Below are 17,899 nucleotides of genomic sequence, written 5' to 3'. Positions count from 1 at the left end.
AGATTATAAATTATTGTCGGTATAGCTGAACAGTCGGGGTATTTTTACCAGACTGCACACGCGGGCAACGTGAGGAGAAAGTTTATTGGGCCCATTGTCTGTGACTGTTGTGTCTTCTGTAATCTGTTTATTATGAGGAACTGAACTGGCTCCTCTGGTGAGGAGGAACCTACCCAGCGCGCTTTATACCTTATACAAACTAACAGTTTCGCACCGCCTTATTGCATGATTAATTCCGGCACCTCCGTACCCCCCTTTTTCCTCTATGAATTACCCACTTGTGTTTAAGATGAAGAGAGGATTCTCCATCACTACGCAGGCTACAACTCCGCGCACTGCACGCCTGTCCAGCGGACCAGTGCCGCAGCTCCCACGGGCTGCACAGTGGAGAAGCGGACCTGCATCCTAAAGCCAATCGGTTTTTTTTCCTCTCTCTCTCTCTCTCTCTCTCTCTCTCTCTCTCTCTCTCCCGGTTTTTATCCTCCACCTCATTGCAGTCTTATCACGTCCCCCCCCTTGCTCTGCCACCCTCCCTCCCCATCCGCCTGAGCCGCTACAGGAGAGAAGAGAGAGAGGGAGAAGAGTGCGGCTGAATGTGAACGACATGTCGACAGTCAGCCTCTAAAGTGTTTTCTCGGTCGTTCCCTAATTCTTTGGCGGCGGACTGAGTGAGTATTACCCGCATCCCTGCTCTGCTAAGCGTCGCTGTGTGGATCAGAGAGGCTGGTGGGGAGAGACAGACAATGGGGAATGCAATTGGATTGCGTTACTCTGCCAAGGATTTTCATACATAGCCTGGTAAATGTCTTAATAGGTCCTGTTAATGACTAGGCTGTTTAATTGGTCATGCTTTAATTCTACTAACTATTACAATTTGTGTGCTGTAATGTTGGGGGCTAATTGATTTTCTTGGAGGGCTGAGGGCTATCCAGGCTGATAGCCCCATACATTTGATATGTGATGCTGCTGCTTGCCTGATAGTGCATCTCTGTGCTGGGAGCAGGGGCCCATGTAAAAGCCAGTGTGTGATGCTTGGTGAGGCTCTGTGTATTCTGACGGACAGAGAGGACAGAGAGGTAGACACTGGAATTATGTGACATGAATAATATGGTGAGGAATAAGCAGTGACCGTCATCTCTAGTTCGCTTGCGTCAGTGTGCAGGTCTAGAGGAGAAAGAGAAAAAAAACTCAGAGTCAGAGAGACTCAAGAAAGACAGAGAGGGAAGCCACACCTGTGTCAGGCCTGTTTTCAGATGGACATGATAGACAGACAGATAGATAGACAGTTTTAAATCATCCTTAAGTCCTTTCCTCTCTTGTTACCATAATGATGCAGAGCAATGCCGACTGCTGACTAGTCCATTCGGCTGATTGAAGAAAGAGGCTTGAGTGTTGACTGTGATTCTTCTTATAAAGTAGAGATGGCCATCCACCAAAGCAGGATCCCAGTGGTCTATCAGGACTCAATATTGATCTCCTCGATAAAGGGGGCTTCAGGCCCAGCAATAAAAAAAATCTTCGACGAATACAAAGACCTACTGGGACTGTGAATGGGTTGTATTTTGTATCGTATTTCAATTTGTCAAACACTATCGAGCACGCTGGCCTAGATTGTCCTGTGTTTCTTGTGTGAAGCCTACATGCTCCAAACACTTTGAGAAATGGGTGGATTGTCCTCATCTTGCAAGGGAATATGTGTTTTGTTGTTAGATCAGCCAACAAGTATTGCAGCATTACACTGGATTGTTATGAAAGCACACACTCATGTACACGTGTCTAGCTACCTGTTTCTGTACTTGGCAGGCCAAGAAAGCACACTTTTTTTTTGGGTATGGTTTGACCTTTCTCACATTGTTTTCAACACACACACACGTAACTTGGCTCCAGCGCTGTTTCTCTGTGAGGCAGGCGTACATTGTGTGCAGGGCGAGAGGAGGACTTTGATGTAATCAATATCAGATTTCAGCTGTTTCACTGTGAGCTCTCATCCTGAGTGGCAGCCTTGACTGACTTCTTACTGCTTATGCAATCCCACTCCTCTCTCCCACCTCACCCGTTTCCTCTTCCATTGCACCTATTCTCTGCCCATTACTCTTCCTTTATCTGTATGTCTCCGCTTTACTCCATTCCTTCACCTTTTTCCCATTTTCGTCCCCCTACTCTTCTCATTTCCACCTCTCCCTTCATCTTTTCCCTGTCATAATCATCTCTGTGATTGCTCTTCCTCTCCCGGGCGGTGATGTTTTAACTGCTGCCTCCTTGTCTAACTCGCTGATGCTAGATTATTGCTGTATGATTACAGCCACCATACCATGATGATCATTATTGCATTTTGCATGGCAGTGTTCAACACTGTATGAACAGATTGAGATGCTTTATCCAATTTAGATCTCATTAAGACTTGAGAGGAAATATCCCCACTCATACTGTATCTCAGCTGTTTTTTTGTTTTTGTTTCAAGGGCTAATGCAACTCTGTTCTTCTTCAGTTGCTATAGCAGTGGCATCATCATCACCTCCACCATCACTATCACCATCCGTTCACGTTGCTGTCCGTCATCCAAACTCTTCAAAATCTTCAAAAAGGGCTGATGAAGGCGAATCAGCCCTTTTTGAAGATTTTGAAGAGTTTGGATTCGCAGCGATGCTTTCACTCCACTGTCATTGCCACAATAATGATTATGACAGGACTCGATGGCTGTTGATAACCTAACATATTCTGCTGATTGATAATATGGGGTTTTTTGGTCCTCATCCTTCTGTTCTCTGATTGCCATTCATCTTATTAAATGGAGCAGTTCATTAGACAGAAGCATTATGAATCTGATTTGCATTTGCCCATATTCATATTGCATACATTAAAACAACACATGGGTGACATTTCAGCTTCACCGGGCATTTGAGAGCACAGATGAATATATTCATCACAAGCACTTTTTTCTCCCCCCCCCTACTTGTCCAAAAAGCCACTCTGAAAATGATAAAATGTGATTCACAGGTGAACTAGCCCACATGTTTGCCTTTGTTTTGCATGTTCAATGACAGTGTTTGAATTTTTAATTCAAAAGCAATGTTGTAGAAGCTGAGAGATTGTTCAGCAGGTAGTTTTTAAATCAATATTTCCTGCTTTTGTGAACCCTGCAAATCCAAAGCCTTGTTTTCCTGTGCTAAATGCATCTTACATATGTTTACCATGGTTCTGCTCATATCATGGCCTACTATGGCCTCCAGTTGGCCTGTTCATCATTATTCCAATGTAATGTAATTCTTTCCCCATAGCGCTCCAGTCTGTGTGATTTAACTTTTATTTTTTGACTGCTTTAGTATGCTTGTGATGCATCATCAATCTGATTCATCCTGAACTGACTTTTTTTTGCTGTTGCTTCCATGGCTGTTTGCCCTCTTTTAATCGTGTGTGTGTGTGTGTGTGTGTGTGTGTGTGTGTGTGTGTGTGTGTGTGCGTGTGTGCGTGTAAATGTATGCGTGTACTCTATGTGCCGTTCCTCTCCATGCAGTGCGGTGAAGGGCCAATGCCGGGCTGTAGCCCCAGGCTGCTGAGCTGAGAGGGAGAAGCAGGAGGATGCAGTGGGTCACTCTGACAGTGGCCCTGGGGTGTGTGTGTCTGTCCAGGGCGTCACACACCCCCACCCCTACCCCCACCTCCACACACACCCCTCTAGTGGACAACTCTGAGGAGGAAGTGGATGAGCCGTGCTTCGAGCCGTGCACGTGCGAGGTCAAAGAAGGCGTGCTGCACGTGCACTGCGATGGGCGGAGCTTCACTAATGTCAGCCAGGTATCATCCCTGTTCCTTTATCTGGCCATGCACATGGAACTGCACTGCACTGCACTGCACTATATTGCCATTTATCTCATTAACATACCAGATCTCCAAGTCTATCCGGGCTCTAATGTGGCTTATGGGTGTTTCTAAGTGTTAAATTCATGTAATTAATTGGATAACTAATCAGACCTCTAATTAATCATTCAGGTGTCACAGTCGTGGGTCCGCCCTTTCAAACTCAACCTCCAGAGGAACTCTCTGAGGCGTCTCTATAGCAACGGGTTTCAGCACCTTGGCAATGCAGTGTCGATAAACCTTGGCAACAATGCACTCCAGGACATCAAAGTGGGAGCTTTCCACGGGTTGGCCAAACTAAGACGCCTGTACCTCCACGAGAACAAGCTGGAGGTCTTCAGAAATGATACCTTCGCTGGCTTAGAGGCTCTGGAATACCTCCAGGTAGGCTTGAGAAGATAACCCATGTTGAGTATCCATGATTGACAGGAGTATTGACAAATTTGCCAAAGATTACAATAGATAGATGTGACTGAAACAGTCAATGGCTAGCTGATGGGACTCAGTGAAAGAATCTCAAAAGGAGAGTGCCTCAGCTTTCCTGCTGCCTTCATTATATTTCTCCAATTGCAGTAATTATATATTTATCACATTTTGTCTTTTTACCTGCAGGCCGACTACAACGTGATCAAACGAATCGACAGCGGTGCTCTGAGGTTCCTCTACAAGCTCCGGGTTCTTATCCTCAACGACAACCTGATCCCTGTCCTGCCTGCTAATCTGTTCAGGTTGGATTCTGATTATTTTACTGCAAAGCTTATAAATTATGTCTGGATGGATCTGCAGAAATATCAGTGTCAGACACAATTAGCCAGTCTGTACTGTTGTCGAATTCATGTTTCTGTGGCACACTATTTCATATCATAAAAGACGGATTAATCATCAGATAAAAAGCATATTTCTCAGCAATGGAATGTGTAAACCTTTTTTTCTTTTTTTTTTTTACTTGCTATCACATTGTCCTTTCAACTTTCCCCCTCCTCCTCCTGCTGCTCTAGATCTGTGTCTCTGACTCATCTGGACCTGCGGGGAAACCGTCTGAAGAGCCTGGCATATGCTGGGACCCTGGAGTATGTTGGTCGTTCCCTAATGGAGCTACAGCTGGAGGAGAATCCCTGGAACTGTGGCTGTGAGGCAGTGCAGCTACAGCAGTGGCTGGGTCAGATCCCCTACACGGCTGTAGTCGGAGACGTTACCTGCGAATATCCCTTCCATCTTCACGGCAAGGACCTGAGGGAAATTCCACGCAAGGAGCTGTGTGCTGACCTCCCGGACAAAGAGCTACAAGCAGAGGGGGGTGGTCCATCAGCAGGATCACAGCCCCAACATTTGCCCCCAAACTCTAAACCCAACTCCCATCCTGGGCGTGTCAGGCCGACTAAACCCTCCTCCATGGTTCACGGCTCCCGCCAGAACACTCATCCCTCCTCCACTTCGTCGTCCTCTTCCTCAGCGGAGCGGAAAGACAGGGAGAGGCAACCAAAGCCGACTAAAAGGCCTCGACCGTCCAGAACATCCCCCACACCTCGCAGTCTGATGCCCAACCAGAATCCCCCCGTGGCTGGCTACCAAACACGACCCCCGATTCCCATCATTTGTCCCCTGGGTTGCACTTGCAACCTGCACATCATAGACCTCGGCCTGACCGTCAACTGCAAGGAGAACGGCTTCCTCAATGTGTCCCAGCTCACACCTCGGCCTCTCAACGGCCGCAAGCTGTACCTGAGTGGAAACTTAATCCAGAGGATCTACCGCACAGACTTCTGGAATTTCTCCAGCCTTGACCTGCTTCACTTGGGGAACAACCGGATCTCGTACCTTCAGGACGGGGCTTTCTCCAGCCTCACAAGCCTGAGGAGCCTCTACCTGAATGGGAACAACCTAGAGATGCTCAGTCCCCACATGTTCCTGGGGCTGCAGAACCTGCGGTAGGAGTTTTTGTTTCTTTGGATCAATTGCAGCATTTTAAGCCTCTTGCCGTCACTGCACTTTAAACAAATTCCTAAACTGAAACCACATGTCAGCTTAAGTATTTAGACGTTTGTTTATAAGTATGTGGAAATTGATTTCACTGTAATACTGGCATAGCAAATAGCAGAACATTTTGATTGCCATTATGTCGGAATTTGATTGAAATGAAAAGGTGCCCATTCTCTTCCAGGAGTGTCATTTGTTAGTCACGCTGCCGGATGGCATGCTTCAGTTGAGTCTTCAGTCTTCAGTGAGCCTGGTATGAGTGACAGCGTGAAAATGAATGGTTTTTTTTGTATTCACATACAGAGGTGTTAATAAGGCAGTCTCAATGGTGCCAGGAATTAACTTTTTGGAAAAAGGCCTATTACAAAAACAAGTTGTCAGAATGATGCATATGTATCATTGTCAGATTACAGCTTACAAAGATAATTCCTCTGCGAATAATGTATACAGCAAATATCTACACTCAGTCATTGTATTTAAATTCAGCGAGTTACACTTTGCAGTGTTTGATTAAGACAACTTTTGTCCTCTGCTATTAAAAGAATGAGACTGGTTGTGCCATAATACCTTGTATTCAGAAGGTTGTTTAGCCTTTCAGCTCTACTGTCACTATATTTCAAGATACGTTTGAGAAAATCTACAGACCCACTCATTTGACTATTAATCAATGATAAAGATTCTCTAGGGATGTTAAAAAATTCTTCCTCTTAACCTCTCGTTAGCCTTTGTTAGTGACTCTAGGGCAAGTGAGCAGTAAGTAATTTAAACCAGATCTATTACTTATTACAGCAATGGAAGTATATTGGATCAATGGCATGCAAGGAAAAGTCTCCAGTCACACTTAATTCGTCCCTAAGTTCATTTAGAAACCTTAAAAATTCTGTTTCTTAAATTTGACATGATGATTGGGCATGCCAAGGCAAGTGTAAAAAAATCATCAGTGCAAAATTAGACAATATCATTCCACACTGACCAATTAATCAGCTGTAATAAAGTGCAGATGAAATCATATTTCTGTTATGACTTCTTTAATAAAAATATTCTTTCATGTTTTTATCATGCTGGGGTGCAGGAGCGGTACATTTTACTTCAAAATAAATCAATTTAAACGTGAAAATTCATACTGTGCTCTAATCAAGAACTACTTATTTATACAAAGTTAAGGCAAAGAATATTTAATGTTAACAGAGATACTGCAAAGCTGTCCTCTCCTCTCTTTAGGTACCTTTATTTTGAGTACAACGAGATCCATGAGGTAGATCCCGGGACCTTCAACTCCATGCCGTCTCTCCAGCTGTTGTTCCTCAACGCCAACCTGTTGCGGAGCCTCCCTCTTGGTGTTTTTTCTGGAGTTAATCTGGCTCGACTCAATCTACGAAACAACCACCTTCTGCAGCTTCCGATGGAGGGCGTGCTGGAGCACCTCACCGGACTGGTACAGGTTGGTGCAAACCTATGACTGTATTCACTGAATGAATGATTGAGGGGGTTTCCGTGCAGGTGCTTGAAAAAATTATTCTGATCTGCTGACCTGCTGGTTTGTAAATGAGTCAGATAGCTGGCACGAAGCTTTTAGCAGATTTAGGCCAAATAACATGCATTTTGATGAGTGATAGTTGCAGGCTGAAAAATGGAGATTATTGAATTGCATCACCGCTGTTGATTTACTAAACGAGAATGTGCATAATTACACAGAGTATGTTTATTTCAAATGTCAGATGATGAAATTAAAAGAACTAATAGATTGCCAAGACACACATTACATTATCACAGCTTGATGAACTAAACTAAACAAGCTCAAATCTTGGATCGAGCCATACCCGCTTCTAAAACTTGTGGCAGCCCCTGATGTCCTGGCCTCTGGCACAGCTGCAGTTCTTTTTGTCATCTGCATCGTCTGTTGTTTTGAGAGCTCTGCTGTGGCGTGTGGGACTATGGTTGCGCCTCAGGTATTCTAATTGGAAAATTGCAATTGACTCGATTTGCATAAGTGGTCTTAATAAATCAGCAGCTAAACTGGAGAAAGCTGAACCCCTCAAGTTTTTGAGCATGGTTGTACAGTAATTAACGCACCCCTTTGTAAATAGACTGTATATGCTACAGTATGTGTTAAATTCACTGTTTTGTTAGACCTTACCTCACACAATCAACTGCAGCATTATGTGACTGGTTGCTGTACACAATGCACCGATAAGGACCGAACCCGAGGTATTAAATTTTTTTATCCTGCCTATTCTCACTTCAGCAAATTTAGTGTACCAGGCTTTTCTTAAACAGCCAGAGTAGAATGAGGTGAAGTGGGTGTGGATTAGCCTGAATGTCATTGTGAATTTCGTTTTACTTTGCTCGGTAAAAAAAAAAGGTAGTGTGGGTGAGGCTGGCAGTTCAGAGGCTGTTTCTAAATGTTTGCTCAGGGGAAGGACGCCGGTGGTTTATGGAGCTGGAGCAACCATGTGGAAGTGTATTATGTATGTGTGCTGGTATATACTGCTGATGTCCAGGAGCATTAAAGTATTCACCAAATGGAAGTACACTGTATGCTATATTCATGAAGCCCAGCAGTATCCATTGTGGTGTTCAAAATCTGTAGCACGGTAATTGAATTCATTCATTTACCAGGGTTGTTATTACTCCAACAAAGCCACATTAGCGCTGCCCATGGACTGCAGAAAATAATGTGACAATGATATCACCTGTTGACTTACTGCTGGCCTGTTTGAAGCTCGGGAAGCGGGATTTCTGGGCGCTGACGTGCATTTTTGGAGCCAGAGTTTGCACAGTTAAATCAAAGGGTAACACAGATGGAAGCAGGGTGAAGCTCGCAGCTGCTGTAAAAAAAATAAACAGTCCATTTTGATAATCATAAAGCAGCAGCATGTATAGCTTAGAGTCATTGTTGCCATCAAGAACAGGATTAAACAGTTACACCCACTTACATGCACTGATATTTTTTAAATACCTCCCTGATGTCGCTGTTATTAAAAAAAATATTAGTGAGACTTACAGAGAAAAATGTAATTGCTATGGTATCTATGGTTTTCTTTAAACAAGTGAATTAATAGTAACACAAGAGCAAATGAGTTTTCCCTTTGACAACCACTGAAAAGAATATTGTAAAATCAAATTAGGTGAATCGGAATCTGAGACTATGCCAGAAATATGTACAGTACAGGAAAACATATGTCCCTCTCAGTCAATGCAAAGAACATTGTGTAGTAGAGCAGCTCACTCTCATCATTGCCCGCTGCATTGAAGAAATTTGCCCACAGCCACATCTCACCTTGTATGATGTCAGATAGAAAAACAAAGCACACTCCTGAACGATTGATGAAAACAACACAGTATTCACCAGGGACAGGTTTGACAGGAAACCATTTAATGCCCAACTAATATTCACCGGATTAGCAGTTTTAATTGAGTCTGTGTTGATACTTGCACAAATTAATCTTCAAGGGGAACAGCTTGACATTTTGGGAAATACACACTTATTTGCTTTCTTGTTGAGTTAGATGAGAAGATTGATACCACGCTCTTATCTGTCTGTTCAATATGAGGCTGCAGCCAGCAGTCGGTTAGCTTATTACTGTAGCATAAAGACTGGAAACAGCTAACCGCTCTGTCCAAAGGTAACACAATATGTCTTTGCATTATATCACATTTGTATTAAATGTAAAAACAACACATGGCAGTGTTAAACGGGGGTTATGTGCCGGCACTGCACTGCTCCCTATTCTTTGAGCTACAGTATACTGAATTAACTATACTGAATTATCACTGACGAGTCATTAGCGCTTAGCAGCAAAGTTGCTAAGTAGGTTATTTCCTGGTTAAAATCCTATTAAAAGACAGTGAAAGCTACAGAAACAATAATACCATTATATGTTGGTTGAAAATAGGTGACTGCTGAGCTATTGACCTTATTAAAAGTGCTTGAAGTGCTAGTTTTTCAGATCAGCAAACAACTGAACTTACCATCAACAGTAGTGTGGTCACTTAGAAAAACTGATTCATAATTTCCACCTCTAATACTTATTACTGACTATTATAATTCAACTTTATATTATCAGATTTGCAGAGGAGTTTTACTGTTGAAGCTAACATTTAGGGTTAGCAATGCTGGTAAAGTGGTTAGCAGCTAGCCACTAGCTAGGACAGTGAAATGACTTTGGGTTGAGCATGGTCTTAATAGTTGATTTGAGTCTGAAACTCCACTGATAGTCAGGTTATAGAGTTAACTATAATCAGACATTTGCTTACCAGATCATATGTAGTAAATCTATTAAAAGGTTACCTGTCTGTAAAACTCTTGCTTCTCTTAGTCTGGCCATTATTTTCAGTTGGTTGGTTTACATCCTCCTAAATGCAGAACAAACCAGTGGATATGTTTATGCACTGAAAACAAGTTATACATATTTTTTGTAATAGCCAATATTTCACTTGAAACTGCACAGCACAGCAACAACACTGGTGCTTTAGACATAAATACAGTACATTAGCTCAATAAAAGCCCCTGAAAATACCAAGCTTTTAGCAGTTGTGGGATATTATCTGGCAAGGTATACTAATGTATTTTCTATTTCAGGATGGAACATCCTATGCCAATAAAGCCAGTTTACTGTACAACGAATTGTTTCACTGCACTAAGATAAAAGGCAGGACTTTCTTAGTAATTCATTATTAATATCCACTTTTGATCAATTAATTGTAAAACCACAAAATTGAGAATATTAGAATATAATCATTATACGGTCACATATCATATATAGTGCAATAACTCCATATGTACAGTATATAGAGTCACTTCACTGTTACTTATCTTGATTTTATATTTTTGCTATTTAAATTTTGTTATTTCAGATTTTGTTTATTGTTTGTTTCTTTTTCACTGTCAACTGAGAGCTGCTAAACTGTTTCGTTGTTGAAAACAACGACAATAAATATGTATTCTATTCTATTCTATATATGGCGAGGTAATGAACTATAATATTGGATTATAGGTCAGCCCTATGTACTGTATCTCACAGTCGTGAAACATTATTATTTTTAAAAACTCTTTCCTTTGTGTGTGGATTACAAAAAAAGACGATACAAAAACCTGCATTCCTGGGCTCATTTTGTCGTTTAGTATTGTATTTTTCTGCAGGTAACAAACTGTCTACATACTTCCATAGCACTTTTCAGCACACCTCAAACACAGAAAATCCAGATATTTAATACAGCAGCATTAAAAGTTAGTTTGTTTTCCCTCAGAATAAAAGATCAAGGGCCTCTTTCTAGACTCACCAACTGATGTTCTGCAATCACACAAAAGCAGATATGCCAATTTCTCTACTGACAGTAGCCTCAATGGACCAGAAACGCTCTTTGCTCTTTGCTATTACTACCGCTCTCTCTCCACCTACATGAACTGCTGGATAGAACAAGTTCATGCCCCTACTCAAGGGGTTGTTGAAGTCGCTCTGGGAAATATGGGAAATCACTGTCTGAGGTAGAAGTCGACAAGGCAGGCAAAGAAAGCGTGAGTACACTATGAAAGAAAATTACAACACTTAAAAAAAGAAATACTTCTGGAATGCACTCAACATCACTGACTGATCTAACGGCGTTACAGTGTCCATGAGTGAATTGCTTTGATACATTTCTCTGGCTTTGTATGTATAACATCTCACATATACTGTACTGTAGCCATGAAGACAGGTTTCCAATATACACACACATTTTTGCAATACTGCAGATTCTTCTTCTAATGCACTCTTTTCATTTCGCTCTGTGTATTTAAAAGACAATGAAACACATTCATCTCATCAGTGTGGAGAAGGCTTGGCAAGCTGAAGCTCAGGGTGCCTGTTGCCAGAAACTAGAGCAAAAATCCCTGCACCAGAACTTCCAAAACCTGCTTACTGTATATTGACTGTATTTCTGTGAACTAGCTGGAGCAATTCTGATGACTGACAGGATATCGCTGTTTGGGCAAAGTGATCAATAATAAGACACGGATCACTGAGAACATCGTGAATTCCTCCCCTGATGTGATTTTTTATATGGCTCTCAAGTAAATTTTGAACAATATTGCTTGATCTTTGATCTACGTAATAATGATAAAAACCCACAAGAGCAAAATGTACACCTCTGCGGCTAAAGCGTGGCAGTTAAAAGTGATGGCATTATTTAAGTCAGACTGAATATATTTTCTGACAAAAGAGGTTATTTGTGTTTTTCATGAATTTCTTCCTGAATATGATAACTATACGCATCAAAACAGAGAATTTTGCACTCAAAACTGTAACATTGAAACAAGACTCTGGCAGCTAAGTTTGTATACTGAGTACACGGTATGATAATGATACAATTTTAAAAATTATTAAAGAATAATTCAAAATTAATTTACTAAAAGGCTTCGTGTTCACACAAAAAAATGGTTTTATGCACTCGCATTTTCTCTTCCACTAGAACCTGTCGGGCTAACCAAGGGTCTAATTTCCCTCCAAAACAGAGCTTTGATTGACAAGTTGACAGAAAATCACACACTAGGTGACCAGGCGTATAAATTGTAAACGGTGTTGGACATGTTAGACAGATGCTTGCAAAAGAGAAGGGGATAGAGCCCCTGGGATCTATGTGAAAGCAAACAGCTACCTGAAATGAAATGCTTCAAGAATTTCAACCAGATGGAGGATTGTAGTTATGAAAGTTATAAAACTGCATAAACAAGCTGACATTTTGATCATACTGTGTTTATTTAAAATGTCACCTTGTTTTTCTTATGTGCATTCATGCTGAATTACAACCTAGCTGTGTCACAATGATGCTGAAACACGGAAAACTGCACTTTCTAGTGGACCTTTAATATAGTGGAAGTGTTTAAACTGAGGTAAAACTGCGGCAGAGTGCTTTTTCCACTCACACTCTATTTGCAATTATGTCATTATCAAAGCCACACAAAAGCCCACAGTGGGCTAACTCCAATAAAGTGAAGGAGCATCCTGTTGTTCAGTGTGAGGCATGGGGAAGTATAGTTGTACCATGGCTCCCACAACAGCAATGCTGAATCATCTCAAAAGGCATCCATCTATTTCTGCAAGCCAGGGAGTTGGCCTAACCAAATTAGCATGACAACATTTGTGCAAGCTGCTTGGAAGTGTGACAGAGAGAATATCAGCTTGCATTGCCAATGTCATTGCTAAAGATATGGAACAGATCAGTTCTGCAGACAATACAACGCGATGTGAGTGATTCCCATTGTGCATAATCTGCTTTACCCTTTTCAAAATGTGGCAAAGTGAATATTTGAGTTTGTTTTTAGGACACACAATCAATAGCTGGCAGTGAGAAAATGGATTTACGCACATACCTATTGGATTATAGCACAGGGGAGAATTGCATCACATCCTGTCTATTGTTAAAAAACAAAGTGCTGTGATACTCTCACATGCTCGTCACACAAAACCTGCCAGTGAGTTTTGTCAATTACCACTTATGTAATCTCTTTATTGTAAACTGAAATATTCCTATAACCTGCTGTAGTACAGTACGTGTGTGAACAAGTTGTAAAGAGAGCACTTGTGGGCGGTACAAGTTGAATTGGTCACTGCTCAGTTGTTCTCCTTTATTGAGAGTATTACGTGCCTGTGCACAGCCATTTAGGAAATGTAAGCACTTCAGTGTTGATGACCCTTTAATGACATTATTTACATTAATCAGTACTCTGCGTCACCTGCATATTTAAAAAAATCATTTAAAAACGCTGGCCATCGTGGAGAGCTGTATTCTATTATGCAAATGCAGAAAAACTCATTTTCCATATATTCTAGCTGGTGAAAGGCAAAGGTAGCAGAGAAAACATCATTTTTCTTGTTGTCATCTTATTAGAGTGCCAGCTACTGCCTTATTCTTCAACACAAGAGACGGTTACGAAGCTACGAATATATATCACAAGGATGTCAGCAGAATTATCCATTTTATTGTTTACATTCCACAAAGTGATTCATGAATTTGCATTGCACGGCAGACCAGTAATTAGTGTACTATTACACAATGACAAAACACTGTGGTGTTATGTGTTTCTCCAGGTGGACCTGCAGCAGAACCCCTGGGAGTGCAATTGTGAAGCAGCTCCACTCAAGCGTTGGCTGGAGGGGCTCAGCGCGGTGGTGGTGGTGGGAGAGGTGGTCTGTCATTCCCCAGAAAAGACCAAAGGAGTAGACCTTCGCTCCCTCTCCATGGAGTTGCTCTGCCCTGAGCTGGAGCCCCAGGAGGACCAGGACCAGGAGCACGAGCAGCAGACAGCCACCTCCACAGCCGTAGACAGCGGCGTTTCGCTTGGCTACCCCAGCTCAGGGTTGGGCCCCATGATCCCTCCGGGGAAGGATTCAATTCCTCTGTCGGTGTTAGTGCTCAGCCTGCTGGTGTTGTTTGTGTCTGCATTCTTTGCGGCAGCGGCACTAATCGCCTACGCCCTGAGGAGGAGGGACAAGCTGCCGTTCCGTCGCCAAGGAGAGGTAGACTTGGCGGGCATCCAGATGGAGTGTGGAATCTTCACCGAGCAGACGCACCACCACCACCACCACCATCACCACCACGACCTCCCCGAGACGCCGCCCCTACCTCCGGCCGAACACAACCACGTCTACGACACCATCTTGCCCCCGGAGGCTGCGTCGAAAGGTCCCAACCCTGCTTCAGCCCCACACATGTGTAGCAACCCCATCTACAAAGAGGAGCAGGATGCATCGGTGAAACAGCGACCGCCACAGCAGCAGCAGCAGACATTTGCAGCTTCCGAAGAGAGCGAGGCAGGATACTGCTCTGCAGCAGAGAAGGAGAGGGACTGGACTCTGGAAGTGTCCTCCTCACCCATCAACACCGTCACAGGAGCAATGGGACCGCTGCCCGGCCTCCACGGGAACGGCATCCTCTGCCCCACAGTGATCGACAGCCAGGGCCCCACCCCTAAGGTCGAACTGGTGGACTGCCTCTTCAGACTCCCTGCCCCTGAGTTCAGAGACCTGCCAGACAGGTACGCGAGGCCGCCGCCCCGCTACCCTCACCCCCAAGACTCCAAACAGGACGCCAGACCTGACCAAACGCTCGTGGTCACCACCGCCAGCTCCACATCTGGCGGTGGTAACAGCAGCCAGAGTGAGCAGGGAGCAGGAGAGCAGAGAGCCAGACTGAGGACCACACCAGACTACATGGAGGTGCTGGACCGGTCTTATCAGTTTTAACGCTCCCCCTTATTCTCCTCCTCCTCCTCTTCCTCTTCCTGCTACCCCTCTGCTCTTGTCTCCTCATCATCTCCCTCTCTGGTGTTGAATCATCCAGTAGCAATGACTGCTGTACAGAGGCTGGTGTGGCTTTGAGAGGAGCCTGTAGGGGAGCGGGACTACACTACACACACGTTTATTCCTGGATAACGAGCTGAGGTCAGTTTTTGTATTTTCCCCCACAACTGGCGTATAGGTTGGTATTTGGCAAAGATTAGCTGATCCCAGATCTCTGCCTGGAGGCGAAACTTCAGCTGCAGCTACTACATAATTTTCTCCTCTATTTCGCCTCACAATCGTAAAGTACTGAGGCTCCGTTTTTCTACTCAGCACCACAATGAGCAGGAGACAGTGTGGGGGTGGTGGTGGGCGTCAGTGTTTATATTATCAATCTGAAAAGACCACTGGCTCTTTGCAACATCAACCACCGAGTCATAAACTGTGAGAGCCAGAAGGTGTGGAGCAAACTGGGTGGACGTGTAAGATGAAGAAACGACAGAGACAAAGCGAGAGGGAGAGAAATGACTGAAAACAGCCAAGTGCCTTAGCAATGAACAGCCAGCAGTGTGGTCAATGCTTATTTTTCTATGAATACAGATCTATTTATCTAAACAAAGGTTTGACTACCAATGGATGGGACGCTGATGGACGACTGAGACTGAAACCAATCAAAGCCGCCGAATAATTGCATTCCCTGGATGAGCCAAAAATAATAATATACCCAGTCAATATTGGAGTCTTTGTATGCAGTTCAGTTCATTTTCATCTCATCCAGTTGACTTAATTTGCTTATCCAGTTGAATTTTTACAGGGCTAGATGAGGGACATATCCAGGAATAGTTGGTTGCTGTGTGAAATGATGAAACAATTCTGGTTTTATGGATGAAAGGATACAGAAATTATTTTTTTTAATGCAAGACAAAACAAAGAAAGGCCGACATGTGGAAGGACATTGTGGCAATGGATGCATTTTGGATTTCTTAATCAGCCAGACTTAATGAGGCCACGAGGACCTCTGCTCTCCGTTTTCTTTCATGGGACAAAGGCACAGAGGTTATTGTATTGATTTTTAAGTATTTCTCAACGGAAAATTGAATGGCAAAAAAAGACAATGAACAAAAAAAAACACAGGACGTGACGGCATTTTTTTTCTGTCAAAAAATGGGACAGACACTTCTATCAACTATCGATTATTATCTTTTACGGAGGTACCTTTTTATGCTTTCATCTCCTACCAATAGTAGAGGCAGTTGTGAATATATTTATTCTTAGTTTTTGCGTGTTGAAGCTCTCCTGTAAAGGATCATGTTATATTAATGTATAGGATGATTCTGCATCTGGTTCAGCCTTCTTACCGCCGACCCACGAAATACAATAAAGGGTGCTACGTAACAACCTTGCAATGGTAGCTACTGTGTGATACACACACACACACACACACACACACACACACACACACACACACACACCCTGACCCCCATAAATGCACACTCACTTACTCTATTGCTTTAATAGTGCATGAAAGAAACAGCTCGAGGTATGCTAAGCCTGTGAGCTTGTCCACGCAGCGTGTTAGAGATCAGATGAGAGTTGAGCCTGCAGGGTTCCTAACACACTAAAGGATGGAAATAGAAGTTAATAGTGTGAAATCTACCACATTAATTGTATAAAATCAATACAATCTATTATCTATGTGAAATAAGGCCATTTAAGGCTGGTGGCCCCGGGGCCAAGGTTGGGAATTGCTCAATCTTTCGCCAGCCCTGTTTCTTTCTTAATGATTTTCTTCATCTTCCTTCCTTTCTTCTACTTTCATCTCTCCGTTTGATTTGCTCTCTTCTTTTTTTACTTCCTTTTTTCTTCTCCTTCTCACCTTTCCATTTTGTTCTTTCCTCTCTCCACTACTTCCCCTTCCCTCTCTTTTTCTCTTTGTGCTCTGGCTTTCAGCGCAGCCTCACATGACACACACAGAGAGATGCTGTTCTATATGCTGCTCAACACACAGGTAGCTCGCACTGAAGTGTGTGTGTGTGTGTGTGTGTGTGTGTGTGTGTGTGTGTGTTCTTTTTGTTTCTGCTGGGCTCTTTCCATCCTTCGGTGATGAGTGCAGTTCTTCAGACGCCTCCTCACTCTCAGTGTTCAGAACTCTGTTGCACAGATAATCCCCCTGTGGGCGCGTTGGTGTGTGTGTGTGTGTGTGTGTGTGTGTGTGTGTGTGTGTGTGTGTGTGTGTGTGTGTGTGTGTGTGTAGGGTGTGCCTTTGTTTGTAGGTGTGTGTTTAAGAAAGTGTGTGAAGCAGGGTGTTTGTGGAGCTAGTTGAGAGTCTGTGTGTGCGTGACGGAGAGAGGGAGTGCGGCACCACAGCCTCAGTCCAGCCTTAATCCTCTAAACTGTGTAGTTCACTCATGCCACATCAGCCCCATTGTGTCTACAGACAAAGAAGCCCAGTTAAAACTAAATGCCAGTTAAAGCAACAAACGACTAATTATAGCATCATTCTCTCCGTTCTATTCTCTCTCTTTTCCTCACTTTTTAACGCTTCATTCTCACATCCTCAGCCCGTGAACGCCTGATTTCTGCAACACTTTCTGTTCTGGACTCGTTCCGTGTATGTGTATGTGTATGTGTGTTTGACTTTCTGACAGCTTTGCTATGGTTCATGTGTTTGGGTCCTGTCAGAGCTGTCCTGTCACTGTGTGAAAAAAATCATTCATTTCAAGAGTCGAGGATGAAAGCGTCTTTAGACTTCAAACGCCTGTGGGCCTCTGTGGCTTAGATTGCCTCTCGCTCTTCCTTCCATG

General features: G+C 43.2%; 1 protein-coding gene across 1 annotated transcript; it reads left to right on the top strand.

Moving 5' to 3' along the window:
• Positions 1 to 3,579: 3,579 nt before the first annotated feature.
• LOC144535299 (SLIT and NTRK-like protein 3) lies at positions 3,580 to 15,059 on the top strand. Its single transcript, XM_078277691.1, has 6 exons — positions 3,580 to 3,795; positions 3,991 to 4,242; positions 4,471 to 4,586; positions 4,857 to 5,786; positions 7,057 to 7,276; positions 13,905 to 15,059. Exons 1-6 carry the CDS (start codon positions 3,580 to 3,582, stop codon positions 15,057 to 15,059), a joined length of 2,889 nt encoding a protein of 962 aa, XP_078133817.1.
• Positions 15,060 to 17,899: the final 2,840 nt, after the last annotated feature.

Source organism: Sander vitreus, chromosome 20 (assembly GCF_031162955.1).
Source record: "Sander vitreus isolate 19-12246 chromosome 20, sanVit1, whole genome shotgun sequence".
Classification (NCBI taxonomy): Eukaryota; Metazoa; Chordata; class Actinopteri; order Perciformes; family Percidae; genus Sander; species Sander vitreus.
Note: the sequence above shows the minus strand (reverse complement) of the source record. Positions and strands in the feature narration are given on the sequence as shown.